Source organism: Humulus lupulus, chromosome 5 (assembly GCF_963169125.1).
Source record: "Humulus lupulus chromosome 5, drHumLupu1.1, whole genome shotgun sequence".
NCBI lineage: Eukaryota > Viridiplantae > Streptophyta > Magnoliopsida > Rosales > Cannabaceae > Humulus > Humulus lupulus.
The window spans coordinates 9,446,358-9,461,520 of NC_084797.1; the positions used below are offsets into that span (position 1 = coordinate 9,446,358).

The window sequence follows — 15,163 nt, forward strand, 5'->3', positions numbered from 1 at the left end:
AGTGCTAAAAATGGGGTGTGGCCGTGACCACTAAATGATGGTGGCCGCGGCCTGGGGGACAGAGAGCAGTGGCCGCGGCCACTGATGTCCCTGGCCACAACCACAGGTGCATTTCAAGCCAAATTTTCAGTTTTTTCCAAATGTGTTGAACGGTTCTAAAAACCCAAATAACTCCCAAATCTCAATTTTAATTCCATATTAATCCAATTAAACATTGGTAACAGCCATAGGGGTTGGTGGAATTTGAAATCCAAAGGGTATCTCAAACTCTATAAATAGGAGCCTAATGCTCACTTGTAAGACACACCATTTTTCATCCACAAAGCACTTGGCTGAAAAATTCACCTTGAGGCTTGATTATTCCAGAGAGCTATTTCCTTGAGAGATCCCTTAGTGCTTGGAGAATAAGGGGAAATAAGCTTTTGGACAAAGGTCTTGAACCTTGTTCAAGTTGGTGATCCCCACTACTCTACACTTTGGTTGTGTGAGAGTTTGTTTGTGTTTTCATTCTTTTGTTCTTCTTGTTCTTCTTATTTACTTGTATTATTATAGTATTGAGTTTGTAATCTTCTTCTTCTACATCTTTCTAGTTAGTTGTATTTTGAGCAATTGAGTTGTAATTTTTATTTAATCAATTACCTTGTCTATTGTATTTTTGCATAGAGTTGTATATTGGTTTTTCCATATTTCCATTGAGCAATAAAATATATTCTCTAACAATAAGAGGGGTAACCAGTTACCATAAGAGGGGTGGCGGGTTACTCACATTAATTATGAAAAAAAATATGAAAACTAGAATACCTTGCGAATTCTATCCCATTGGGTTTGAGGAGGACTAGTAGATTCGATGGCAATGCGCCAGGAAAAGGGCCAAGCTTTCCAAAGACAAAGATAGGAGGCACAAGGAAAAAGTGGTTTAATCAGGATCCGGTCCCTTCCACCGATGGTTGAGTAAGCTTCCTCTGTCCTCTCTCTTCCAGTCGATCTTCCACTTGCGCTTCCCTCTTAGGTCGAAAGCAAGCTACTGCTTTCCTCACCACTGAGTACTCCGAACTGGTCCCTGCAAAGCCCTATACTGGGCTTGTTTCCTGCTTTTTTTTTTTTTTTTTATTATTGAAACCACTTTTTAAATAAATACCCCACTTCTATAGCTATCCTTCTGCTTTCTCGTGTGCTGGCCAGCCTTCTGAAGCTCTTTTTGAACTACCGTCTAACAACTATGAAAGATCAAGAAATGGCTTTACCGGCCCTGTCCAATTGGTACTTTCCTTATGACTCCGACTGTGGTTTCCCTGAGATTAGACCGATTCTCCTCCTGCTGCTCAACCAGCTCGGTCTGACCTGACTTTGACCGCTTTCTGATCACTGGTCAATGAAAACCATGGATCTTTAGCCCTATCCTTTGCTAGCTGGTTACCCCACAAGGACTACTCTTTGCTCTGTGATTTAGTGTTGCATGGGGGACTGTCTCTGGGCAGCGAAACCTACGATTGAGGGTGGTCGTAGATCAGATGGGAGCATACAGGAAAGAGAGTCGTTTTGTAATCTTATCAAATCAGTGTTAAAATAGTCGCTTTTTCAGACCAAAAATAAGTGCTTTAATGCGTGGGCAGTAAGTCCCTACTCCTAATAAGTTGCGGAATTCACTCCCATGCCATCAAGTCAGGAACCAAACATTGAAACTAGCCTAGCCCCGGTTAGGCGGAGATCAAGGGAGAAAGAAAAAAGAAGTAACTATGATTTTATTAAATTTTCTTTGATAAAATTTCTCATACAAGTATAATTCCCACATGTTTGCACATTGAATGGCATAAAAGTCATATTTTTAAAAAATTCCCCCAATTTTATGACATTCTAAAATATTTTATGCTTCATGATGAGATTATGTATTGGTTAGGGCCACTTGAAAATACTAAATGTTTGATGTATGACTATATGTGATGAGTAGTTGAGGTTTTGATTGACTCATTAATTTATCTGTTTTTCAAAAAAGAAATATATAATAATTTTATTTTGAATTATGTATAATTGAATATTAAATTACAATGAAAACCAATCAAACACTAATCTACTTTATTGATATTTCGTTTCCCTTTTTGGTCCAAGAAACATCCAGCCCCCAATACCATAATAAAATTCAAAACAATTAACATCAAAATATGAGTTACTAAAAAAAAAAGAGTAGAGTTATTGTAAAAAAAAAAGACAATTTATTATTGCTAACATTGTAATTTAAACAGTGATGATAGTTATTTAAAAAAAATATGAAAATTCAGCTCCAGTTTATTTTATTTTTTCTTACTTTTAATAGATATTATGTTGTTTTCTCCAAAAAAAAGGGAAAAAAAGATATTATGTTCTTATATGGAAAGATGCATGGTATAGTTCTGCATACATATACTATAATGTGAAAGCAGGTTAGGTTACGAAACCCATTATTGTCAAAGGTCATAATGTTAAAAAAAATGACCTTCTTCTACAGTAAATTATTTTTGTCCCATTTGAGCTATCTCACAACTCTAATGCTATGTTTGGTAGGAAGGGGAGAAAAAATAGAGAGGATAGAAAAAGTGAAGGAAAGAAAAGAAATGTATTTTCTCTTCTTCTTGTTTGGTATAAGGAAAAATATTTGGCATAACTTTTAGTATGTGTCTATAGTTTATAAATATTAATTTTATCATAAGGTTTGATTAAAGAAGATAGTCCTGGGAATACTAAAAGTTGTACCAAATTTGGCACATGCTAAAGTTGGGCCAAATTTGGCTCAAAATATAGCATGGGCCAAATTTGGCCCACAATAAATATCACATTTTTAATTACTCATTTGTCACTCATTCTTTCTGGAGTGGTTCGTATTGGAGATCAGTATCACTACTACATACAGGTATGTATCTGCATTTATAGGATAATTGTCAGTCTCTTCAGCTATTTATGGTCTAATATATATATATATATATGCATGCACATGTAAGATAACATCTACCATGGGACTTTACTATTATGGTATCAGAGACACAATGACAACCTATGCTACAAACTTTTTGAATTAATCTCAGTTGTCACGTTTATCTTAACTATCTTTTTCAGGTGATTAAGAAATATATGTATATATTATTTATATCAATTAATAATGTCATAATTAATTAAGATACAATAATACAACATTAATTCATTTGTAGATTAAAGAAGGTGAATGTGCATACAAAGGCAGGCAAAGTGAAGAGTTTGGGAGGAGTGATATGTGTAGCCGGTGCTTTGACGACTAGTCTATTCAAAGGAGAAGCATTTTATATTGGTCACCACCATCACGACCACTCTTCTCATATAATTACTTCTAAGCCATCGGATTCCCATTGGGTATGTGGCACTCTCATGTTGCTCGGTAGTTGCTTCTCCTACTCGGCATGGTTTCACATACACATAAAAAATTAAACTTCATAAATAAATGACATTAATCTAGCTAACAAATCGCTTTGTAGTGGGAGTAGATCGTCATTGACATTGTATTCCTATTTTTCATACCACTACAAAATTGACAAGTTAATATAGATTAGATGATTAAATACTATATCTAGTTTTTCTTAAGCAAAAAAATAAATGTTATTTATATCAATTAATAATAATGTCATAATTTTGAATTTTTTTGGAATAATAATATTAATTAATATTAGGATTTAAAAGTAATTATTAGCTTATTAATTACCGAGTAAACAATAGTGAGTAGCTGAAGGTCCAAGTCAAGTCTCCATGCAGCTACACTTGTTTCTAAACATAAGCCCAACACAACTGATTGCAATACTTGTGAGGGAATACATTCATCAACTTCACCTGTTATACACAAAAAAACATAAGAGACTACACAAAAGGAAGCATGATACATTTATTCATTAAACGACAAACCATATATAATATATAGTAGTTATTACTTGTATGAGAAACCATGCATGCCGAGTAGGAGAAGCAACTGCTGAGCAACATGAGAGTGTCACGTACCCAATGGGAATTCGATGGCATAGAAGTAATTATATGAGAAGAGTGGTCATGATGGTGATGACCAATATAAAATGCTTCTCCGTTGTATAGACTGGTCGTCAAAGCATCGGCTACACAGATCACTGCTCCCAAACTCTTCACTTTACCAGCCTTTGTATGCACATTCACCTTCTCTAATCTACAAATTAATTAATGGTGTATTATTGTATCTTAATAATTATGACATTATTAATTGATATAAATAATATATACATATATATGTATCTTAATTACCTAAAAGAGATAGATAAGATAAACGTGACAACTGGGATTAAGTTCAAAAAGTTTGTAGCATAAGTTGTCGTTGTGTCTCTGATACCATAATAGTAAAGTCCCATGGTAGATGTTATCTTTCATGTGCATGCATATATATATATATATATATATTAGACCACAAATAGCTGAAGAGACTGACAATTATCCTATAAATGCAGATACATATTTGTATGTAGTAGTGATACCGATCTCCAATACGACCCACTCCAGAAGGAATAAGTATTAATGTATATAAATATATATGTGTCTCAATCATCTAATACACAAAGCTGCAAATAAAATTTTAATGGGTTCACTACTAAAAATATAGGCTTTCTCTGCGCTTTTTTTTAGCATTAAATGAAAAACGCAGAGAAAATGTTCAAATGAGTCCGAAACACGAAGTGGGAAAAAAAATATATAATTACAGTTTATAAAGAAAACCACAGAGAAATATTTGGAAAATACCATTTTCTCTGCGGTTCCATAAATAAAACCGCAGAGAAATATGTGTGCAATGTTAAATTTTTAGACTTGAAAGTATAATATGTAATTACTTAATTTTAATTTTTGTAGAGCAAACACACAATGTTCTGAAAATGAATACATTGGCACATTTAGAAATTTGCTGAGAGGTTTTTGCCCAAAACAGCCCCAAAGTCACGAATGTAGTTTTTATGTACTAAGATACTTCTATGATCTTGTAAATGCACCAAATCCGGCAGAAGTTATCAAGAATAGAGTATGTTATATTTTATATTTATTTTTTTTCTTAAGAAAAACTAGATATAGTATTTAATCATCTAATCTATATTAACTTGTCAATTTTGTAGTGGTATGAAAAATAGGAATATAATGTCAATGACGATATACTCCCACAACAAAGCGATTTGTTAGCTAGATTAATGTCATTTATTTATGAAGTTTAATTTTTTATGTGTATGAGAAACCATGCGGAGTAGGATAAGCAACTACCGAGCAACATGAGAGTGCCACGTACCCAATGGGAATCCGATGGCTTAGAAGTAATTATATGAGAAGAGTGGTCATGATGGTGATGACCGATATAAAATGCTTCTCCTTTGAATAGACTGGTCGTCAAAGCACCGGCTACACATATCACTGCTCCCAAACTCTTCACTTTACCTGCCTTTGTATGCACATTCACCTTCTCTAATCTACAAATGAATTAAGGTTGTATTATTTTATCTTAATTAATTATGACATTATTAATTGATATAAATAATATATGCATATATATCTTAATTACCTGAAAGAGATAGATAAGATAAGCGTGACCACTGAGATTAAGTTCAGAAAGTTTGTAGCATAGGTTGTTATTGTGTCTCTGATACCATAATAGTAAAGTCCCATGGTAGATGTTATCTTAGATGTGCATGCATATATATATATATATATATTAGACCATAAATAGCTGAAGAGACTGACAATTATCCTATAAATGCAAATATGTAGTAGTGATACTGATCTCCAATACTAACCACTCTAGAAAGAATGAGTGACAAATGAGTAATTAAAAATGTTATTTTTATTGTGGGCCAAATTTGGCCCATGCTATATTTTGAGCCAAATTTGGCCTAACTTTTAGTATGTGCCAAATTTGGCACAACTTTTAGTATTCCCAGGACTATCTTCTTTAATCAAACCATATGATAAAATTAATATTTATAAACTATAGGCACATACTAAAAGTTGTACCAAATTTGGCTCAAAATATAGCATGGGCCAATTGGAGATCAGTATCACTACTACATACATGTATGTATCTGCATTTATAGGATAATTGTTAGTCTCTTCAGCTATTTATGGTCTAATATATATATATATATATATGGAAGACTTCTCAATGGTTACTACCCATAGATGGGTATTAACAATTATGATAATGTGTCAATATAATGACTTGGTATAGCAAGTCACCAACAAGTAATTTTTTTTTATGTTAATGTTGAATTTAGTTATTATTATTTTTTTGCCATAATTAATCTTTATATAGAAATATTAATCTTTATATAGAAATTGACATGTGTTGGGTGGTCCAGGTGTCATGCTTTGTACTGTCATTGTTATTTATTTTTATAAAAAAAAAATGTAATCTTAAGTCTTTGATGGTGAAATCGAAAAGGGAACAAAATTTTATTTATCTTACTTTAATATTTAAAGGGGCCACACTTATGAAAACCATTATGTCTGAAATGTAAAATGTAGGTACTGTACGTGATGGTGGTGGTGGTGGAGGATGTATTTGGTTTCTCCTTATTAATTATATTATATATGTGTATGAATGTAAACACTCTTAGAAGTTGTGAATATTGAGTAGTCAAAATACTTGTTATAATTAGTAATAGAAACAGAGCTTTTCCACAATGATATGATGAAAACAATTTTCCCTCAACATCCTCCATAAACTTAAGATGCAAAATATATATTTTAAATAGAGTGATAAAAGAAATAAAATATCAAATTCTAAAATATAAAATAAATTGATATTGTAAAATAAAAAATACTCACAATATATATAGAGATTATAATAGTTTTAATTATTATAAAATCTAAAATCTTTCTAATATTATTAATAAATAAAATGAAATTTCTTAAGTGTACACTATTGTGAGATATTTATGAACTATGAAAAGATATTTAAAAGTATTATATGTTATTTTCTTTTGTTTTAGTCTTTGATTGTTTTCTTAAAAAAAATATGAAAGACATTAATATTTTTTCAATGATCGTGTAAATAAATTGTATTTTTTATTGGTCACTGCAAAAATAATTTTATTGGAATGGTAAAAATAAAAAATATGTTCTATAAATATAAATATGTGATAGATTTTTTTATATAATTTATATTGTTTTTGTTAAAAAAAATTAAGTGATAGTTTATTTAAAATGAACATTTATGTATATTTTATTATTTAATTTTTTATTATAGAGAAAAACTATTATTAAGAATATATTGATTTTTTTAATTAAAATTCTAAATAATGAAAAAACTTTTTAATGAATATTATATTTGTATACGAAGTTACTGAATTTTTTTTATGTATATTAAAGGGTATTAAATATATCAATTGCCATTTATATTTTTGGAAACAAATAGAATTATAATTTTTCATTAATTACTAAATGGTATTGAATACACCAAACAATCTAGACCATAATATCTTAATTAATTAATGAGACAAAGAATAATGCCATATATTGGGTGTAAAATTTTATTAAATAATAACAAAACATATATTTAGCTTTTGGGAATTAAAAATGTTAACATTTCAATAAGATACTAAATTTAGTTTTTTCTTTTTATATTCCAAATATGATTTGTTTGATTAATATACAATTCAAAATATATATATAAATTTCGAATAATATAAAAATGTTTTGAAAAAAGTCAAAAAGTTATTGTTGCTTTTTTTAAAATTATTTTCATATAAAATTAATAACTTTGAAATTTATATATTATTTTAATAAATATATTTTTCTCATTTTGAATATAAATACACAAAAGGGTGATCGAATATTTGAAATTTAAATACTAATCATAGCCAAATTTTGTAATTAGTCAACTTATTAAATAAAAAATGTAACTTCCAATCTTCAAATAAATTTTATTATGAGACAAATAAAAATGACATATATTGGGTATTAAAGTTTATTAGATAATAATAAACACATGTTGGGAATTCAAACTTTAACTTTACAATAAGAAACTACATTTAGTTTTTTATTTTTAATTATATTCTAAATAGGACATTTTTTTATAAAAGAAAAATAAAAAATATTTATAAATTTCGAATATGATAAGTTTTTTTTTATAGTAGCTTTTTTTTTTATTATTATTTCCATATATTGGATATTGGCTTTTATGAAATGCCAATGGAAAACATATAGTTTTTTTTTTAGTTAAATTAAATTCTAAAGCTGACTTTGATAGTAGAATTATTGTACTTTTTTAAATAATAAGTGTACGCCCTGATATTCAGCTCGGGTCTTTTGTGCAGCTCAAGTACAGCTGGCTAGCTAAGAACAGTACTGAGGGGCCCACAAGTTGATAATAACACGAGCTGAGGAATACGACGCATTAAGGCACGAGTTGGAGAATGATATAAAGTACAACATCATGGGCACGAGCTAGCGTTATATTCAGGTCGTAGTACTTTGACAACCTGCCATGTCCAAGAGTTTATTAAGCTAGATACGTTATATATAAACGTGCGTGATCAGACATCACATATCCATTTATCCCTAAATTCTCGAACACGTAATATAAACGTGTGTGATCATGTTATATTATTTTATAATATAATGTAATATTATATTATATTATAATATAATGTTTTAGATTAAATAAGTGTGACAAAGAGTGTCACATATTGTAACATATAATAGAGAGTTACAATATTTAGATATATGAGATATATCCAAATAATGTAACATATTTGGTGTTACAAATTTGTAACTTCCAAATATTACCCTTTATTGTGTAAATTCGGTGTTACACAATATTTTAGATGAATTTCATAAATCCACATGTGAAATGATTGTTAGAGATATGATTTTAATCACAGTAATATGTTTTGGGGGTTACAAAATCAATTGGGAGGGTTTAGATCCGTTTGGAAAAGCAACATAAATTGGTGTGCTGAAATTGGGCTGTGACCGACCACTGAATGATGGTGGCCGCGGCCTCGGGGACAGAGAGCAGTGGCCGCGGCCACAAGTGCATTTCAAGCCAATTTTTCAATTTTTTCCAAATATGTTGAATGGTTCCAAAAACTCAAATAACTCCCAAATCTCATTTTTAATTCCATAATAATCCAATTAATCATTGGTAACAGCCATGGGGTTGGTGGAATTTGAAATTCAAAGGGTGTCTCTAAACTCTATAAATAGGAGCCTATAGCTCACTTGAAAGACACAATATTTATATCCATTAGAGCACTTGGCTAGAAACACCTTGAGGCTTGATAATTCCATAAAGCATTTACAATATCTGAGAGAGATCCCTTAGTGCTTGAGTTAGAGGGAAATAAGCTTTTGGACAAAGGTTTTAAACCTTGTTCAAATTGGTGATCCCCAACACTCTTCACTTAGGTTGTGTAAGTGAGAGTTTACTTTTGTTTTTGTTCTTACTTTTTACACTATTGCTTTTCTTCTTATTCCGTTGTTTGTCATTGGTCCTTCGTTCGTAGTGGTCATTGTATAGTGAGAAAGCTCGCCCCTGCCTTTAGACGAGAAAGCCCTCTTTTACATCCCTTAGACAAATTAATAGGAAATGCTACAACCCATTGTTGTTCTTTTGACGATGAACCACTCCAGTACAACAAACTAAAGTGACCTCTACGCTTCGTCCCCAGTGCGTAGGGTCGATTCCCGTGTGCTAGAGGGACCGGAAAGTTTGTGTTAAGCATATTAGTAGGTTTTTGTCTTGTTTAGGCATTTGGTGTCCTCTTTGCCGGCCTGCTTAGCGATAGAGCCATCTTCTTTGGGGTCTGTGAGGAGGACAGGACAATCCCCCACTCTGGCGGTTTCTTTCTTTACAATCGGATTATACCCGTCCCGGTCCTATTTCAAACAAAAAAAAGAAGCAAAGAAGGGAAATCTTTGTAAAGGCTGCAAGGGGTGTCGCCTTCGAATTGAGTAGTGAGTCTTCTTTCTACTATACTTTTTTGTAATCGAAAGTAGACTCAAGCTTCACCTTTTTTTTTTTTTCTGTATGTGAATTTTTCGAATCTAGTTGTAAATATTGGACTAATATTTCTCCGCTTCACAGACGAGCCATTATTCTAGATAGAGATAGACAGGAACTAAGTAATAAGAACAGAATACCAAAGGCTTACTCCCATTTCTCTCTACTCTACTTACTCTATGAAGACTATGAAGGAATTCGTTCATAGAATGCTTTTTGATTGCACTACTTTTTGAAAACAACCAACCGTACGGGATAGACCCGGCGGAGGAGATTGTACCAAAGGAGACCCGTTTAACTTGTAACCTTTGTTTAGAGTTGTAATATTTTTTTATTTTGTTTCAAACATTATTACTTTACTTGTAATCTTTTGCTTAGAGTTGTATTATTCACTATTCTCTTCTTCTTCTTCTTCTTTTCCTTGTTTATCTGTATTTTTCAGTTATAGAGTTGTAACTCTTTTTAATCAATCATTACTTATTTGTAATATATTGCATAGAGTTGTATTTTCTGACCATTTCCATTGAGGCAAAAACTATTATACCTAACACAACAACCACTTGCGAGAAGAAAAGGATGAAGGAGACAGTATAAATACAAACTCTCCACCACAGTGGAGGGGGATCAGAAAAACAAACTATCGACCAGCATTAGGAACATACCGAGCAACTTGGCTTGGTACTTAGCCGTGATTCTGTCATACTGTATTGTCTTTTCGCGTGATTGAGCTCAATCGTTGTGCTGACACACTTTCGAGACTACCCAAGCTTCGAGCTCATTGTTCTAGTCACAACCTCCTCCCCATCCACTAATTTGGCCGAACTCATTCCTCGGAGAAGGTTGATGTGTTCGAGCATGAAACTCAGGCTCGAACACTGCAACTCATGCTCGATCGCCAAAAAAAACAAGTCAGGAATCATGCAAATTTGTACAAGTGTCCAGCCAATGTTTGTCATTTTTTAGCATACACTTTACGAGCCTACATTTCGTGGATCATTTATGACTGTGTCGAAATTCGGATAGAACAGGGTGTAACACAAACATACATACTATGGTATAGATAATATAAAGTCGATTTAATAAATATATGTAACAACATTGATGTCATATATTTTTTTAAAAAAATAATAACATATTTAATTTTTTTTTATATTATTGTTTTCACTAATATTTTCGAAAAAAATGTCACACATAGTATAATATAAGCTCAATTTTGTAACTATATGTAACAACATTAATGTCATATTATGTATTATAAAAAAAATAGTTTCAAAAAAACATAAATTTTTATATTTTATTTAAGAAAGTTATTTTGATAAAATAAATATCACACAAACTACAATATAGCTAATATAAAATAAAATCCACAACTATATGTAACAACATAAATGTCATTTATCGCTAAAATGTCATTTATCAAGTAACAAAAATATTTAATCTTTTAATTGTATATATGACTAATGTTATTATGAAATTAATGTCACACATATTATGGTGTAGATAATATAAACTCATATGTAACAATTTTATGGAATATTTGTAAAAAAAAAAAAAGAAGTATGAAATAACATAAATTGTAATAACACATAGTACTTGATTAATTTGGAAAGTTACAATTACATGAATTCAATATTATGTGTTCATTTTTTTTAATAATTAAATTGTTTTATGCTATAAATACTCCCCAATCTCTCCAAAAAAAACACACACAATCACACAAAACCGAGATTCTATATTATTTTACTAAAAAAAAAGTTTCATCCACAATCACCAACCATGTCTACTATCAACATTTCTGATACAACCTATTCCAAAAATAAAGAAACCTCTCCATCTTCTCATTCCAATGATCAAGACAGAGTTCGTGATGTGTTACTCTGTGACATGTGTAATGACGATGAAGTTGAGTCCTCATTGAAGAAGATGAAGATTGAACCAATTAGTGATGATGAGAAAGATGTCAAACCGTGTGATGTTTCTCTTGGCGACGACCTAGAATTTAATCTCTTTTTTAAAGATTTTGATTACGGTATCGGTTGTATGATTGAAATGAATAAGTTCATGGATGGACTTTTTGAAGAGGTTGCAAAGTTTTTCAGTGTACTAGAAAATCGTGTTAATCAATTCAAACTTTTTTTGAGGAATAAGTGAAAATGAAAGTAAAGAAAGGAAAACAGTTGAATGAAAAGAAGATGAAGAAGAATGAATAATTTTTGTATGAAGATTCAATGTGTTTTTTTTTAATATGTTTTTTTTATGAGTTTAATTGTGTTTGTTTAGCATATGTGTCATTATTGTTTGGTGTTATTTATAATATTTCATCATTTTATATTATGTTTTTGTTTAAATAATCTATATTAATGGAAGCTTAAGTTTTTTTTTCTTATTTGACCCCTTTATTTTAATATTTTTTTTATGAAATAAATTATTTGGAGACTAACACTACAATGATATTATAAAAAAAAAAATCGATCATATGTTCTTTTCCTATAAAAAAAATTAAGTTATGGTGTTATTAAAAATAATGTCCAATAAAAAAACGTAATTAATTAATTTTTTTAAAAAAATAATGTAATTACTTTTCAATGAATAACCTCTAATAAATAAATATATTACAAATGTAAAAAAAATCACTGTGTTTATATATGGAAACAATAGAATTATAGTTTTTTTTATATTTATTATAAGCTATTAAAAATACCCAAACAATCCATAACATTAGATCTGAATTAATATAATGGTTAAAAATAAGTTTAAAAATTGATGTAAAAAATGGGGGATAGGTTCTATGGACACTAATTTTCACATCAATTTTTACTTTCAGTTTGAACCATTAGATTATTTTAGATTAGATGGCCTTGATAACTTGATTATTTAATACTCTTTGGTCATTAAACAAAAATCTAATAGTATTTACTACCAAAAATAACAAGTGAATCAATAAACATATTTTAAGTTATTTACTTTAATATACAATAAAATTATAATTCAAGATGCTTCTTACAAAAAATTGAAAGTGCAAAATATACATCTTAAATAGAGGGATATAAGATTATAAAATAAATTCTAAAGTATAAAATTAATTTATATTTCAAAATAAAAAATACTCACAATATATATAGAGCTTATAATAGTTTTAATTATTATAAAATATAAAATCTTCCTAATATTATTAATAAATTAAATGAAAATTTTTAAGTTTATGTAATTGTGAGAGATTTATGAATTATGAAAAGATATTTAAAAGTATTATGCCTTTATACTATATTCTTTGATATTTTTTCAATGATCATGTAAATAAATTGTGTTTTTTATTGTTCACTGTCAAATTAATTTTATTTGGATGGTAAAAATAAGGAATAGGTTCTATAAATATAAATATGTGACATTTTTATTGTTTTTTGTTAAAAAAAATTAAGTGAAAGTTTATTTCAAATGAACATTTATGTATATTTTATTATTTAATTTTTTATTATATAAAAAAAACCTATTATATAAAATATATTGTTTTTTTTTTAATAAAAACTCAAAATAACGAAAATATTTTGTAACAAATATTATATTATATATGACGCTAATGAATAAATTATTTTTTTATGTATATGTTAGGCTATTAAATATATCAATTACTATTTTTATTTTTGGAAACAAATAGAATTATAATTTTTCATTAACTACTTAATAGTATTGAATAAACCAATAGAATTATAATTTTTTATTAATTAAAATTTTAAAATAATAAATATATGTACACACTAATATTAAAATTATAAATTATATGTGGAAACTAAAACATGTTACACATGTGTAATTGAGTTAATTATAATAAATTTTTATTATAATGATCTTGTTTCCAAATATATTATCTTCTTCTTTTTTAATTGACTTTTGACATAAATATGGTCCATTTATCCTTCATACACATTCTAAATCAACAAGAAAATTTGGCTTTCAGCAAATGCTAGTTACGAACATTATGTGCAAAATGAAGAAAAAGATACTGAAAATGCATCGTTTGAACATGAAGTGGAAGTCGATGCGGAGGGTTTGCGTATAGAAGGTACTGAGGATGATGATGTTCATGCACATGAAGAATGGGACAAACCTAAAGTTGCACAATAGAATATCTTGCTTGAATTTTTTGGGATCTAAACTTGTTAAAACAAGGAAAACAACTTCTCACGATAACTTACAAACTAGTTCTAACAAACTTTTAAAATGTGATCAAAATATTTAATTTATATTTTAAACAAGATCCTTTTTTTAATAATACAAAAACCTTAAGCATATTCTTTTTTAATTCAAAATGATGAAAACTTGGTGGATAACAAATAATGAGCTAGCATGCATGTGTTTCTATCTCTCAATTATTCTATCAACTCAATAATAATATATATTAACGTACTAACATGATTAATATGTTAATGTTGCTTTTTTTGTGATTTTAAACAAGATCCTTCCTCCCTTTTCTTTTTGTCACATTTACTTAAAGTGATGAGTTACATTTATAATGCAAATTTTCTATATAATGTTTAGATAAGATTTTTTTAATTATTTAATTTAATAATAATGTGACCGACATGTCATCAGGTCACTCTTCTAAAAATTTGAAAAAATCACAATTTATTTTTAGAAATTTTAATTAAAAACTATAAATATGGACCATTGATCTTAATCCAATGGTTAATATCAAAGTAACCATATATGGGTAGTAACCATTAAGAGTGCACCCATATATATATGCATGCACATGTAAGATAACATCTACCATGGGACTTTACTATTATGGTATCAAAGACACAATGGCAACCTATGCTACAAACTTTCTGAACTTAATCTCAGTTGTCACGCACTACTACAAAAAATGTTTTTTAGGACTCGCGGGGCGCGAGTCCTCTATTTGAGAGCCTTAAAAACTAAGGTTTTTTAGGACTCGCAATGCGAGTCCTAAAAAACTGTTTTTAGGACTCACAGCGCGAGTCCTAAAAAATCTGTGCGAGTCCTAAAAAATCTGGTTGAGTGCCTTTATTTAAGTTTTTAGGACTCGCAAAGCGAGTCCTAAAAACTTAATTAAAGGCACTCAACCAGATTTTTTAGGACTCGCGAGTAATTTTTTAGGACTCGCTTTGCATGCCCTTAAAAATAATTTTTTTTAAAAAAAATACA

The 15,163-nt window shown here is 29.5% G+C and overlaps 1 protein-coding gene across 1 annotated transcript; it reads right to left on the bottom strand.

Annotated features, from left to right (window-relative positions):
* Positions 1-3,509: 3,509 nt before the first annotated feature.
* Positions 3,510-4,370, bottom strand: LOC133778819 (WAT1-related protein At1g44800-like). The gene is made up of 4 exons (XM_062218842.1): positions 4,267-4,370; positions 3,927-4,171; positions 3,704-3,828; positions 3,510-3,524 (listed from the first exon to the last, which is right to left on the bottom strand). Exons 1-4 carry the CDS (start codon positions 4,368-4,370, stop codon positions 3,510-3,512), a joined length of 489 nt encoding a protein of 162 aa, XP_062074826.1.
* Between the last annotated feature and the right edge of the window lie 10,793 nt (positions 4,371-15,163).

Bases quoted from the DNA above. Each gene is read 5' to 3' on its own strand.
- LOC133778819 (XM_062218842.1), bottom strand. From the start codon at position 4,370: ATGGGACTTTACTATTATGGTATCAGAGACACAACGACAACTTATGCT. The intron at 4,172-4,266 runs GTAATTAAGATA...ATTAATTTGTAG, and splicing joins ATCTTATCTATCTCTTTTAG to ATTAGAGAAGGTGAATGTGC. The intron at 3,829-3,926 runs GTAATAACTACT...TGTGTATAACAG, and splicing joins ATGCATGGTTTCTCATACAA to GTGAAGTTGATGAATGTATT.